Here is a 15,088-nt window from a genome sequence, read left to right as displayed (position 1 = left end):
GTTTCCGCAAAGAACTACTCAAAAAGCTATTAAAATCAAGATTTAGCTAGGCATGGTGGCACATGCCTGTAATCCCAGCAGCTCCGGAGGCTGAGGCAAGAGGATTGTGAGTTCAAAGCCAGCTTCAGCAACTTAGCTTTAAACAACTCACAAGACCCTGTCTCTAAATAAAATATAAAAAAGGGCTGGGATGTAGTTCAGTGGTTAAAGTGCCCCGGGTTAAATTCCCAGTACCAAAAAAATTTTTTTTAATTTTTTAAATAAATAATCAAGGTTTAGGTTTTAAGGGACTTTGTTTAAAAAACAAATTATGTATAGAACCCTTGTTTTGGACTTTTCTAGTTTTCTTCATAAGAAGTATGACAAGAAAAGCCCTTTTGTCTGGGCTCCATTATTGGATTCATGGTTCTATTTATAGCTTGATACATTTCAAAGTGGGAGGCTAGAAGTCCAAGAACAAGGTGTTGGTGGGCTTGGTTCCTTCTGGAGACTGTGAGAAAACCTACTCCCTGCCCAGCACCTGGCTTCTGGTGGCTTGCTCGAGTCCTTGGCATTCCTTGGCTTGCAGATATGTCACCCTGATCTCTGCCTTCATCTTCACACAGCATTCTCGTGTGCTCATCTGAGTCCAAGTTTCCCTTTTTTATACGGATATATCAGGTTCATTGGATTAAGGACCCACCCTTCTTCAGTATGACCCCTCTTATCCAGTTATGTGTGAACAACCCTACTTCCAAATTAGGACATAACATAATGCCTTTGGAATTAGGACTTTAATGTATGGATTTGGGGGAGAGACATAATTCAACCCCTGTCACTGGACTTTTTCTACCTAATTTTCTAATTATAAATACCATTTTTCTATTCTGTGAACTTTCTGATCTCAATTTTCTTCTGGTTTAGACAGTTTTTTTTTTTTTTTATTTTCCCTTAACCTCTGCCAGTTCTCCATATGATAGGAAAATTATATCATTGTGGCCTTTTTCATTTATTTTTTCCTTCAGTGGTCTATTTTTGGCTCTTTTATTTCAAAACATCGTATACATAAACAGGCAGTATATTTTGTTAAAGAAAACAGATACCTGGGTTGAAAGTTCAATCCAAGATAAGTGTAGTGCTGAGCTAAATATCCAAAATTATCTCATAAAATAACCTTTTTTAAACAAGAAGCAGGAATTAAAAGCAACTAGAAATTCTTCCTACATAGTCTGAAAACTAAAAGATTCATATATTGTCTACTTTATATGATACCAGCTATGGAAGTTATTCATGATAATTAGGTATGATTATTTTTTAAAATTAAATTTAGTTTTGTCTAGCAAAATTAAGAAAATTTCATATATGTTATGGTAGATATTCCACAGAATGCCAACTCCATGATTATTTGCTCTGAGTTACTGTCTTACCTTCAGAGATTAGAACACTAACTGCCATTACAAAGAGTCCCAATAAATATTTGATGATTAATTTTTTCATTGCACTTCTTTTTCTTCTGTTTTATTTGCTCGATAAATCTTAGCGAAATCTGCTTACCATATCCAATTGAACACCCCTACCATACACACATCTCTCGTGGAGCCATGTTCCCGACCTTTACGTCACCTAAGGAGCTCTACAATGGCATTAAAGCCTGCACCCAACAGCCATTTGCTCCCACAGTGCCAACCAAGACCTATGATTCAACAGTTTTGAAGACAAGAGGTAAAATGTGACTTAAATCAAAACTATTAATTGTTGTTATTATTGGAATTTATTCAATAACAAATTAAAGAAAGCAAGGAACATGAAGGACTGAAAACACAGATATGTGACCCTTCAGTGGATTAAGAAAGTTGTTCCTGACTGTGGCCGTGCCCCACATTCAGCAGGGACCCCACTGCAGACCAATTAAACCAGACTCTTCAGGTGCTTCTGATCCTTCTACTTCACACACGGCCTCCCATGGTAGAATCAGAAACCGGAACTATAGAATTGATTATCTTTGTTCTACTTATTTTGTTTTTATTTCCTTCCCACTCTCTCTTATGGTTCAGCTTTTAAAAATTCCATCCTAGCTGAGTTCCATGGCACATGCCTGTAATCCCAGTGGCTCAGGAGGCTGAGGCAGGAGGATCATGAGTTCAAAGACAGCCTCAGCAAAAGTGAGGAGCTAAGCAACTCACTGAAACCCTTTCTCTAAATAAAATACAAAATAGGGCTGGGGATGTGGCTCAGAGGTCAAGTGCCCCCGAGTTCAATCTCTGGTACAAAAAAAAAAAAAAAAATTTCATCCTCGCTTAGATGATGACCACAAGGGGCAAGGCAGCAGTGGTGATTAATTTGAAAGCTTAACATTTAGAATAAGTCTCAGAAACTAATGGGAGCAGTTTATTCACATCCTCTTGACACCCTGGGGCATCTGTGTGGATGTATTTTATTAGAGAGGGCAGTATCCTCTGGACCCCTCATTGAGTCTCACCCACATTAGACACCCCAGTCTTTGCTGAGGAGTTTCACATGTGTGAAAACAGACAAGACCTCTGCAGAAAGACTGAAGATGCTAAAGAGGGGTAACTGAAGGTGACAGAAAAGGTACATGACAAGAAAAAGTAAATATTTGGTGAGTTAATTAAGCTGTGAGGTAATAAGACGCAAGAATTGTCCTATAACAACTGTCTTCTGTAAATGAATATTTGTACCAAAATGCAAGGATCATCAATAACAACCTCAGCACCTTGTTAGCAGGCAGTTATGTTGTTGAGTTTTGAAAAAAATGTGTAGCAGAGGACTTAAGTGCATGGATTTTTTTTTAAGTCAGTGCTAAGGATTAAATCCAGAAACTCACACACATACTAGGCAAGTGCTCTGCCACTGAACCACACCCCAAGTCCAGAGGCAAGGACTCTGGAGTCAGAGTAGAAGTGTAGAATTCTGGCCTTGCCACTTACTGTGAAACCATAGTGATGTTTCTTAACTTCTGAAAATTCACTGCCTAATCTCTAAAATGGGAGTCTTAGTGCCACTTCATAGATAGCAGAGATAAGTGATAAGTTATGATCTTTATTGTTTGCTGTCATACAATGACTCCAATATGTGTACACCATGAGAACTTTTCCAATACCTCTAGACCAGTCAGTATTGATAACAGGCAGTGCAGGCTGTCTCTAGAACATTGTCTGTTTAGTGTTGAGGCTATGCTTAGTTATACTGGGGGAGTGAAAAGAAGTGAGTGCTGTGTAAAACTAAACCCAAGATATGTGTCTAAACAATAGAAATTTTATGATCTTATTAGGGAAATTATCAAAATTAATTATTTTCAATCCTGAATTAGATAATTTCTGAAATTATATTTTGTGCATAGTTAGCAAGAAGTCACAGAAACATGTGTTGAACTCATAAAAACACCTTTCAGGGACTGAAGAAACAAGTTGCCTTCTTCATTTTCTGCTCTTGCAAGCATCTGCCTCTTTCTGACCAGTCACTCTCTTAGGGGACTTTAAGATGAATACGCTTTAATAAATATTGGAAGATATTTCTGTGAACTAGTACTGTATTGGGTTTCTGATCTTACACTCATTTTAATCCCTTCTTATTAGGAAAAATAGCATGTGAGGTAGAGTGTGTATTCTATAATCAGATTGCCTGAGTTTGAATTCCACCTACTATGTGAATTTGCATAAATTGCCTATTCTTTCTGTGCCTCAGTTTCTTTTATTCACTGAAGTGGGAATAAAGTATCTTTCCTCATAATATGTATAAAAATGCATGTGACATATATTAAAAAAAACAGTCCAGTGGCTGGCACATAATAAGTGTTCAATAAATGCCAGCCTTTGTTCTTATTATATATGAGAATGGAGCTGGGAATTGGGTGCATGCCTATAACCCCAGCTATTCAGGAAGCTGAGGCAAGAGGATCACAAGTTCACAGCAAGCCTGGGCAATTAGACCATCTCAAAATAAAACAGACTGGGGATGTAGCTCAATGGTAGAGTGCTTGCCTAGCATGTGCAAGACTGTGAGTTCAATCCCCATACCACAGGAAAAAAATAATAATAATGGGTGTTCAGAGCATTCTTTAGCTTGAAATTTAGGATGAGACCAGAGGCAGCCATGCTGTAATTGGTAATGCTATTAAATACAAAACAACACCTAAGAAGCTGTATTCTTTCAAATGTTCTCTTTCGGGCTGGGGTTGTGGCTCAGGGTAGAGACTTGCCTAGCATGTGTGAGGCACTGGGTTCGATCCTCGGCACCACATAAAAATAAATAAACGAATGAATAAATAAATAAATAAAATGTTCTCTTTCACTACCTCTTTGGTTAGCAAGTACAATTCCATTTTTTTTAAAACTTTTGATATTTGGATTGAGAAAAGCCAAAACAGGGTAGTAAAGAAATGTATTTGCTGAGCCTCCAGAGACGAGAAAGAAGATCCAGGAAGAATTATTACGTAGGCATGCCCTCTATCCTTGCTGAGACACTAAGGTTAGAGACTCATTCTCACTCTGGCCCACATGCTGCTCATATTAGGGCTCAAGAATAAAGAGTAGGCTGCATCTTGAAAGTTACAAGGAAGGGATAGGAGTGTAGACCCTCAACATATGCAAGGCCCTGAGTTCAATCCCCAGTACCAAAATTCTAAAAAGCTATACTGTATAGCTGTATTGTACACCAGAAATCATCTCTAACCTGTACTATTTTTATTTGCTTCATCATAACCCATTGTTAAAAGACTGTTCTTAAGTATTTTAACGGTGTTTTTCTTGAAAATTTCAGGTAATCCTTACAGATATACGAACTGCTTGATTTTCCCACGGATTCAAAGAAGAAAGCATTGACGTGGCCAGGTCAGGGTGTGTATTATGATTGTAAGTTATCTTTTCAAAATGTGTGTTTTAAGAGAAAGTACATATATTTTTACCCAATAGTTTCAAAAACTCCAAAAGATGAATTTATTTGCTGTTTGTGTGAAAATTTGAGATTTTGACTATGGCTCACGTTTTCCAATTTTATTAGCTGATTTCACATACTTTTGTTATGGAACATATCCTTGGTTATAAACAAAAAAGGTTTCTCCCCAGAAAGATGGTGGGGAAGAACTGTGTTTCACACACATTATGTTTCACACCCTTAAACTGTTCTTACAATTCATAATATATCAAGCTATTCAAAATATGCAGAGTAAATGGGAGATTTTCAGAACGATTTATGAACTATTATTGTCCCCCTCATTATTAGTACACTTAAAATAAACTAAAACAAGAGCTACCATTTACTGAGAAATTGCTATACACTAAGTGTTTTAGATATGTCATTTACTTCTTATAAAAATCTCATAAGATTAGTATAATCAATTCCATTTTATAGATAAGGAAACTGAGGCTCAGAGAGTTTGTGATTATGTCATGATCACATAATTCATGTTTGTGAGACTCTAATCTATGCTGTTAACCTCTGTACCCTAACTAGCTTCAACCCACATCCATTAGATAATTCCTCTGAGAGTAGAATGCATAGCAAGAATTCCTGTTCGAAGATTGTAACTCATATTTGTGGACAAATAGTCTTGTCTCTCCTTCTCCATCCTATGCCCAGGGGAAGAGAAAGACAGATAACCTGATAAGCAATCCCTAACATGTGTCACCTGGCTACAAAGAGAAAACTCTAGAAACTGTACTTTAGTATTTTTTTCCATCCAAATCAATAAGAAAATATGTATAACTATTAGTAAAGTGTGAATTTTAAAGTGGTTCAGCCTTATCAATTCTGTGAACTGGGTAATATATTTAATCATTTAATACCTCAGTTTCCTAGTAGATAAAACAGGATTGGTAGTAAAACTGTTGTCCTAGGAATGAAATCCATATAAAAGTACCTAGCAGCAGATTATTACATAGTAAGCTCATAATAAATTTAACTGCTATCAGCATTATTATTTCAATGATTATAATACTTGGTTGACCTAGCAACATTAAGAATAGATAACCCTGGAAAGAAGAATGTTCCAAATAAGATGGTTTAACCTTTAAAATTTAATTACTGGAGGCTGGGGATATAGCTCAGTTGGTAGAGTGCTTGCCTCACAAGCACAAGGCCCTGGTTTCAAACCCAGCACCACAGGAAAAAAAAAAAAAAAATTTAAGTACTGGGCTAGTTTTATTTATTTAATGCTTTATTTAATACTTTTTATGAGTGAATTATAATTATACATAATAGTAGGGTTCATTTTGACATGATCATACATGCATGAAATTTAATTTGCTCCATTTCAGTCCCAGTGGCTTAATTTTAAACAAAATATTTTAAATGCTATCTTGGCTTCATCCTTCTGCATTATATATGTATGAAGCCTGTGCATTCAGGATTGACAGATCTCTAAGTACCTCTTTCCCACCCAGACCCAGAATTGCCCTTTGGCCTGACTCTTCCTCAGACACATCCTCCCAAGGGTTAACAGTGTTCCTGAGCTAGTATTTATCAAGGCCAGAGGGGTAACCAGAGATGGTTGTTGTCTGGAAGTAGGGATGATGGGAGGGTAGAAAAGAGCAGTGAGGGGTACTGAGGCCAGAGGCTGCAGTTGGCTCTTCCTGGATCCACCATTTAGTGGTCTAAATTTGAACCTGTTCTTCTAAGGTTAAAAAGATATTTTGTTTGAACAGGGAGAATGGAACATAGTTTATATATCAGTTTACTTACGTGACTTAAACTATTTAGACAAATGGAATATGGACTTCCATTGTACTTTAGCTCCAGACTCTGCAAATGTTAATGGGTGGGCTTGGCTGTGAGGGCAGTGAGTGGCATAATGTTCAAGAAATGTTAGTTTCATACTGTTGCCACAATCCAGACCTCTGTTCCTGCTATTCCAGTTCTGTATTGTCATTCAAGGTCCAGTTCCTATGGTATGACAGAACATGGCCCTTGGTCTCCTCCTTCCATTCCCACTCCCTACCCTGCTTCTTGATTCAGCTAGATTCAATCCCTTCCTCTTCTGAACTTCAAAGTCATTTTGTTTTAACTTATTTTATAGCAAAGAGCTACTTACACTCATTGTTATCCTCTAGTAGCCAATATACTCCTGGATGGCTGGATTTATTTCTGACCTGTCCTTGTTCTTTCCACTACTGTGTACACATAGGTGCTCAAAAAATGTTTACAGAGTGTCATCAATCTTAGAAAAGATGAATTTCTAAGTAACCAGAAACACTTGCAATGAAACTCGTTCTATTATGTTTACATGCATACCCTTTTTAAATACAAAAACTCATGTGTCCAAAGAATAAAATTGTATTTGCATTTGAATGACTTACCTTCTTCAAAAGTCATAAAAGTCATCATATGGTTTCATGTCAAGCAAGGAAGAGAAAGTAGAAGGCACACAATTTTACCTAATCTCAGCCAAAAGAGTACCTCAGAACCTTTTGTATCTAACAAAATTTCCTTGGTGGTAGAGTATCCAGGAATATGTCCCTAATATACGTTATCAGAGGCTTTTAGAAAAAGACCTTCCCATTTTTTGATAAAATGTTAAGTCTAAATATAGTTACAGTTACAGCCACCTTGCCTAGCCTTGAGTATTAGTAATTAATGATTTTTTTTTTTAAGTATCTGGCTTCAGCCTAGAATTTCCTTGTCCCTTTCCTGCAGAAATAGTGAGTCTGCCCTTACTCTCCTAGATGACATTAATAGCAATAATCTTTATGTTCATATTCTAGTTTCCTAATGTGTTGAGAAAAATAAGCCAACATTCTACCCAAAACCTCCTAAAACTTTTGCTCCCAACACTTCATTAAACTCATGGGATGCTCTTAAGTCCATAAGAGAAGCCAACATACGAAGAAAATCTTGAAAGGTCCCATTGGCTCTCTTCATACAATCATGATTTCACAGGTATGAGTTCTCATTAATTCAGGTAAAAATGAGAACAAAATGGGGTATTCAACAAATGCTTTTTATACATTTTCATCTTATATTTTCCCTGTTTCTCAATCTAAGTACTAATATTAATTAAGAAGGGTGGTAAGTTTCTCCTAAGGGGTAGCTGGGAGAGGTAGGGTTGGTTTCTTCCATTAATTGGTTTTAATTATATTATGAAGGAGATGGGTATGTAACTACCTAGAGTAATTTAATTATCATTCTTCATTTACTCTACCAAAATAATAAGCCAGTGTTTCCTTTAAGGTCTGGGGCCCACAAACCCCCTTGAACTGGATGATTACCATGAAAAGGAAGTAGCAGAATTAACGGGACAGACAGGATTTGACCCACAGCCTGTAAGTAATTGCAGTCAACTCTGTTATTTAAAGGGAGAACATATAGTGTTGGACTTCCTGCTTTGCCCACCTTTTATTTCTGTCATGAGTACTAGTGGCCAACCTAGCAAAGAGAAAATTTAAGTAATTTTAGAAGTTAATTCTGAACTGTTTGGAACTGATTGAATACCCTATGTGGAAAAACAAAGTTTCTTTTCTTCACATTGCTAATTTTTTTTAACAGACTTTCTACTGTGCTACTATTGCTAAAATATTACTTACAAAGGCAATTGGTTTACAAAAGAATAGAGTTAGCTAGTAATTCAATGAGATTCTTAGTAAATTCTGGATCTTTGTACATTTGTATATCTTGTACATTATCATTGCTTTTAAGGAAGTAAAGACTTCTTCCTGATATCCACAATAATTGAGAGTTGGCTGAATTACAATCAAAAGCCAATAAATTCTCTACCTATATCAATAGAGACTTCTTAGTTGATTATGTGAAATGGCCTGGAAGAAAAGATCAAGTTCTTTCATAATAGGAGGTATAATCCATTGACTTCATTACATTAAAAAATGAAATGACCTATTAGTATGCATATGTGATTTTATTTGAGAACTTAATTTTTTCCTCTACAGCTAGAAATTTTAAAAACAAAATTAATATTATCAAAGATGTCAACTATGGAAGACGCATACAGATGACTATTAGATTGTTTCAGAATGAACTCTAGACTAAGATGCACATTCACTTTACATTAGCTTCAGCATTTACGGAAGTGATACAGAATCATAACACTAGAAATGGGTCTGTACACTTCTATCATTCACCAAATAGCTTTTAATTGTCTTGATTTTTCTCTTGCAACGTGGATTCTCTATAGCTAGACAATATACGTATACGCTGACACTATCAGGTGTGTTCAACAACTGTCCAGATTTCCATGTGACCCTGTTGGGTTTAGCCCCTCAACAAGCAACTTTATCATTTTTACCGAGAAAACACATGTACAGTTATACAAAGGATGCTTGTGAAGTATACTGAGCACAAAATGTGCAAGTAAATCAACAAATATCAATAACAAGATAAATATATATATAAAGTCATTGGAAATTTAAAAGAAAGTTTCAGTGAAATCTTACTGGCTTATAACTAAAATATAAACAATAGACTCGGGGAAAAGCATGTTTTAGATATGGTATGAACTTTTTTGTATAGAATAAAAATAAAGGTATTAAAAACTGCTTGTGGCATAAGGGATACTGTCAGTCTCATATAAGCCTGCTTTTTAATGACAAATTTAAGAAAGCATGTCAGCTGGAATTTTTCTTTGTAGTGTATTTACTCAAGCCAGGCACAGTGGAGCATGCCTGTAATCCCAGTGGCTCAGGAGGCTGAGGCAGAGGATCTCAATAAAAGTGAGGCACTAAGCAACTCGCTGAGACCCTGTTTCTAAATGAAATGCAAAATAGGGCTGAGGATGTGGCTCAGTGGTCAAGTGCCCTGAGTTCAATCCCTGGTAGTACTCCTCCTCCACCAAAAAAAACCCATAGTATATTTACTCAAAGTTGATTAGTTAAAAGTTAAAAAAAAAAAAAATTGTTAGTAACTCAGTATGGAAATTCTCCAACTATAAACAGATTAGTTTTCAAAAGGATGATCCTAAGCCCATTCTTTTAAGTCCAAGCTACAGTTATTATTTTCTCACATTCTCATTTTATTCTCTTGTCAATTCCATCAATCATATATAGTCTTTACTTTTTCTTCAGTATATTACTATAAATTTTTAAAACATACAGGAAAAGTTTAAAAATTTTAGTTAACAGCCATATACTGAACCATGCAGAGTCTACCATTAACACTTTACTATACTTGCTCTATTATATAATCTACCCATCTTTCCATACCTCTAGCCATCCATCAATATACTTTATTATTTTAACATGTTTTAGAGAAAATTGTAGATATTAGTATAGTATATTTCACCCCTAAACATTTGACAGGCATTTCATTAACCAGATTTCAGTATTTGTTTGCAGATTTTTTCTTTGAAAGTGAAATATATTAGTTGAAATTGCACAAATCTACACATTTGAGTTTTGATGAATGTATATACCTTTGTAATCCAGACTCCTATCACAATATAGAAAACTATCAACATCCCAGAAAGTTCCTTCATGCCACCAGACACATCTCTATTAATAGCACTTTGAATATACTCCCTACTTTTGAAGTTTCTAGTCATGACTGAGTTCATAGTATTTATAACACATCTCAAAAAGAATCATAGACTTCTTAACACATTTCAAAAATAAGCACAGATAGACTCAGGTGTACAGTGACAGAGCATGGACAAGAGCCTGGTTCAGACCCCCAGCACCAATCAATCAATCAATCAATCAATAAATAAATAACCAGGCACAGACATAACACCTCAGACCAGTGCTTCTCAAAGCATGGCATGTTACCAGCCTTAGCAGCACTGGAGATGCTTGTTTAAAATCTAGATTCATACACGGGTGTACAGCTCAATGGTAAGAGCATGTACTTAGCATCCCTGAGGCCCTGGGTTCAATACCCAGCACCTCCCCCACAAAAAATTAGATTCCTGAGTAGACCTTCTGAATCACAATTTTAGAAGGCCCAGGTTAGGAATTTCACTTTCTGCCACCTTTGAAGGTGATTCTGATTCAGTCAAGGTTTAAGAAATCCTTATCTTAGACTAAATAAAGAAGATTTTAACTGATATTTTAATAGCTACACACAACTACTAATGCCATCTGTTGGTAATGGTCAGAAGTTATATTCAGTGATTCCTTTATATTTTTGAAAGTTGGAAAGCAGAGTTCCCACACAGAAGTGTTTCTGTACAGCCAAATAAAAATATGTCCTTTCTATATTATCTAAAGTCAGTAAAGGAGAAAATGTGTTTATTTCAATGTCCTTTTGAGAAAAAGGAAAAAGAAGTTTTATTGTTTTGCTAGCAACAGCTACTGAAATATCTTTAAATAAATCTTAAATATTTTTTGCCATGTGCATTCCTACACCCATCTCACTTTTACTCAGTGGAAATGGGATATGACTGTTGTTCTGCCATTTATTAATACTAAGCAATTAATTTTCTCCTTTCTCTTCCATCACTACAGCAAGAAAAATTCCACCCCGTCTTAAAACCCTCCAGACCCTTGGAAGGGCGAATCGCCCGACTTACTCAGAACCGACGTCCCCTGGAGGCTATTATCCAGCAAAGACCACGTTCCTGTCCAGATTGTACCCCTAATGTTTTGTGTACTTTTCATACCTTTGTACCCAGTTCTACAGAAATGATGGCACTAAGTGATAATATACCAGCTGGCATGACCCATAAAAACCAGGATATTGAAGAGAAGCTGAAGGAAGAACAAAGATTACTATCTAACTACCCACTCCGTCCTTCTTATTCAACAAAGGATTTGACGAGTATTTATGACATAAAATCATTTCCAAAAATCACAGATACTAAAAAGACAGAAGATTTGTACTGGAGACAGCTGTCATTAAAACCCCGACCTATATCTTACTGTAAATCAAGTGAATACATTCCCTATGAACATTCTAAATCTGCCTTACATGATCCATATAGTATGTGTCAAAACCGGGTTAGCCTTACTAAACCTAGTATTTTACAAAATAAACCAGACATGGAAGCATTCAATTTAGAACATTATTTAAGTAAACCAGAAGAACAGCTGGGCTTGAACATGGAAAACAACGAAGAAATAAGACCTATTCTGGGTTGGATTCCTAGAGCTGGAGTGGCCAAGCCTCAGACCAACCTGCTGGATCTTAAGAACTCTTTCTCAAAAACTGGTGCACGAAAACGTTTCTATAAATCAATTCTAGAAGACCATAAAGACCTCAGGGATAAGTTGAATTCAGGGATGAAACACCAATTCTATGGCCATAATTCCTATTATTTCTATAATTGAAGTATTCCTTCTTCCCTTCAAAACCAGCTTCTTGCAAGAAAAGAAAAAATATTACAGAATTTCCTTCATTTTGCTGGCATGTTTCTAGAGTAAGCCATAATGACCTCATTAATGAGGTTTATGTTTTCAGGAATTTAAGTTAGGACCTAGAAGGGGAACCAGCAAAAGGTGATGTTCTGACTTCTTGAAAAGTTTGAATAATTTGGCAATAAAATATTACTACCAGAAAAATGTATACTCTAGTCTTATCTTCAAATTATAAAGAAGTTTTCCAAAATTTCATGAAAAGCAATGTGTTCAACAAAGTTTACATCATCATTTTCCAGAAAGTACAAATTTGAAAAAACTGAAATGCTCAAGAATTGAGAGATGATTCAATCTGTTGTACCTTAATAAAATAAATATATGAATCCTGTCCTTTTATGAAAATGTTTGCACAAAATAACAAGTAGAAAAAGACGAAACTCAAATCCCTGGTTAACTGAGGAATGGACATCTCTACAAACCATATTACTGTAATAAAGTCAATATATGAACCTTGCTTATGTATGTAAGCATGTGGACAAAATAAGTCAATGGAAAAGATGAAACCCAAAATGTTCTACATGCATACAAGTTGCATGTTTCCTTCCCTTTCACATTCTGATAACTACTTTTTATGCAGATAAAATTATATTATGAAGATCTACCGATGGCTTTAATTAGTTACTGGTGTTTTCTAATTGTGGCAAGAAAGAACAGCTTGATATGTTATTCTAGAGCCCAACATCATTTTTTAAATATCTTCCAAAGGCAAGACAATACCAACAGGTACATTTTAAACATAGTTTATCATGAAAAGTTCATGAGAATGTAAGTATTTGTATAAATTTAATTTTTTATCACCCACATGTCATTCAGTTACACCTCCTTAAAATTATTCTGGGCTATAATTAGGAAATTTTTTCCAAACTCTACACTATACAAAATAGCTATATTAGGTATTATGGGAGGTAAAAATGTGCAAGGTAATATAATAATGATGAAAACTGGAAGTAAGTCAATCACATAACTTATTCCCTGGGTTCTCCATCATTTTCAATATGTAATACAGGGCTGGGAGTGTAGTTTAGTGGTATAGCCCTTGCCTGGCATGCCTGAGGCCCTGGGTTCCATCCCCTGCACTGCAAAAAAAGAAAGAAAACAAAAAAGCAACAAGAAAAAACAAGACGTCTACAATAAGGGGGATATAGTAAACACATGTCTTAATGCTGATTTCCAAACTTTGGAAGATGCAACTCTGAAGAATAGGAACTTGGAGTTTTGTACATTTTCTTTGGGTCGCAGGGGTGTAGATTTGTTTTGTAACTTTCGGTGTTCATCACCCACCCCGTCAACATACAGGGTGGCAGTCTTCTCTTCAGATGTTGTGACTGCCATCCTCTTCAACTCTCTTAAGAGGAAGTCAGCCCTATTCCTGTCTCCACTGATTGTCAAAACTAATGGATTTGGCCTTATTGTTGACAGAATACCCACACTCCCCCAAGTAAGCTCATCAAAAGTTCCATCTTGAAAGTATTAATGGAGGCTTCCAGGTTAAGGTAGATTGAATCTATGCATCTAATTTCACTTACTCTAAATAAACACACGTGTTTTGTTACTGTTTATTTTCTCCACATTCTTGCCACACTGGTTAACTTTTGCTTTTTGACATTACCTGTTCCGAGAGGTATGAGGTGATACCTTGAGTTTCTAATTTGCATTTTCCCACTTAATGCTATAATTGGGATAAGAAGTGTCCCTCAAAAGCTCCTGTGTTTCCTTAGGAATATTCAGAGGTAAATGATCAGATCGTGAGAACTTGGACTAATGAGTCCACCCGAGCTTGAATGGCTAGCTAGGTAGTAACTGTAGGCAGGTGGGGTGCAGCTGGAGGAGGTGATTATTAGGGGTGTGTTCTGGAAGGGTTCATCTTCCCCACAGCTCTCCTCTCTCCGCTTTCTGTCCACCATAAGATGAATAGCATTCCTCTGCTGTCATCCTTCCACCATAGTGTTCTGCCTCACCCTGGGCCCAGCGCAATGGACCCAACTATCAAACTTCTAAAACTGCAAGCCAAAAAAAAAAGCCTAAGTTGGTGTTGTTGGGTATTTTGCTCAGAGATGAAAAGTTTACCAACACAATTAGTGATGTTGAACATTCTTTTATATATGTTGGCCATTTATATTCTTTTGAGAAAAATTTATGAATATTTTTACTGCCTGTGCATTTGGAGTCAATAATGCTTCTTTATTATCTCTTCAATGTTTGCAGATTTTTCATAAAGCCCATTTTTTAATTTTTCAACTTTTCTTATGGATTCATGCCTTATTCCCCTCCATCTTTCTTATCAGATGCTTATCTATTAGCCCATTACTTTCAATTTTTCTGTATCCTTAAGTTTTAGATACATTTCTTGTAAAGAGGCAATTATGGAGTTTTTGGGAAAATTCCAATTTGAAAATATTTGTCTTAAATAGGTCTACTTTGGAGACATTGCAGGTTTGGTTTCAGACAACCAAAAATAAAGCAATAAAGCAAGTCACAAGAATTTTTTGGTTTCCCAATGTATATGAAAGTCGTATTTACATTTACAGTATACTATAGAAATATGTCTTTAAAACAATGTACATGACTTAATTAAAACATAATTTATTGCTAAAAATGTTAATGGTCATCTGACTCATCAGCAAGTTGTAATCGGTTTGCTGGTGGAGGATCTTGCCTTGATGTTGATGGCTGCTGACTGATGAGGTTGCTTAAGATTTGCTGCATTAATTGTTTTCTTTTCATGAAAGATTTCTCTGTATGACATGATACTGTTTGTTAACATTTTACCCACAGTAGAATATCTTTCAAAATTG

The 15,088-nt window shown here is 35.9% G+C and overlaps 1 protein-coding gene across 1 annotated transcript in view; it reads left to right on the top strand.

Annotated features, from left to right (window-relative positions):
* Positions 1-15,088, top strand: part of SPMIP4 (sperm microtubule inner protein 4) — a 33,111-nt gene extending 18,023 nt beyond the window's left edge. Inside the window, 9 exon segments of the mRNA XM_079151146.1 lie at positions 1,520-1,701; positions 4,759-4,772; positions 4,775-4,850; positions 7,698-7,702; positions 7,706-7,822; positions 7,824-7,872; positions 8,164-8,255; positions 11,385-14,332; positions 14,373-15,088. Of these exon segments, the coding sequence (XP_079007272.1) occupies positions 1,520-1,701; positions 4,759-4,772; positions 4,775-4,850; positions 7,698-7,702; positions 7,706-7,822; positions 7,824-7,872; positions 8,164-8,255; positions 11,385-12,206 (1,357 nt within the window). The 3' untranslated portion in view covers positions 12,207-14,332; positions 14,373-15,088.

Source organism: Sciurus vulgaris, assembly GCF_902686455.1.
Source record: "Sciurus vulgaris genome assembly, chromosome: 8".
NCBI classification, from domain to species: Eukaryota; Metazoa; Chordata; class Mammalia; order Rodentia; family Sciuridae; genus Sciurus; species Sciurus vulgaris.
The sequence above is the reverse complement of the archived record's forward strand: the minus strand, read 5'-3'. Positions and strand labels throughout refer to the sequence as shown.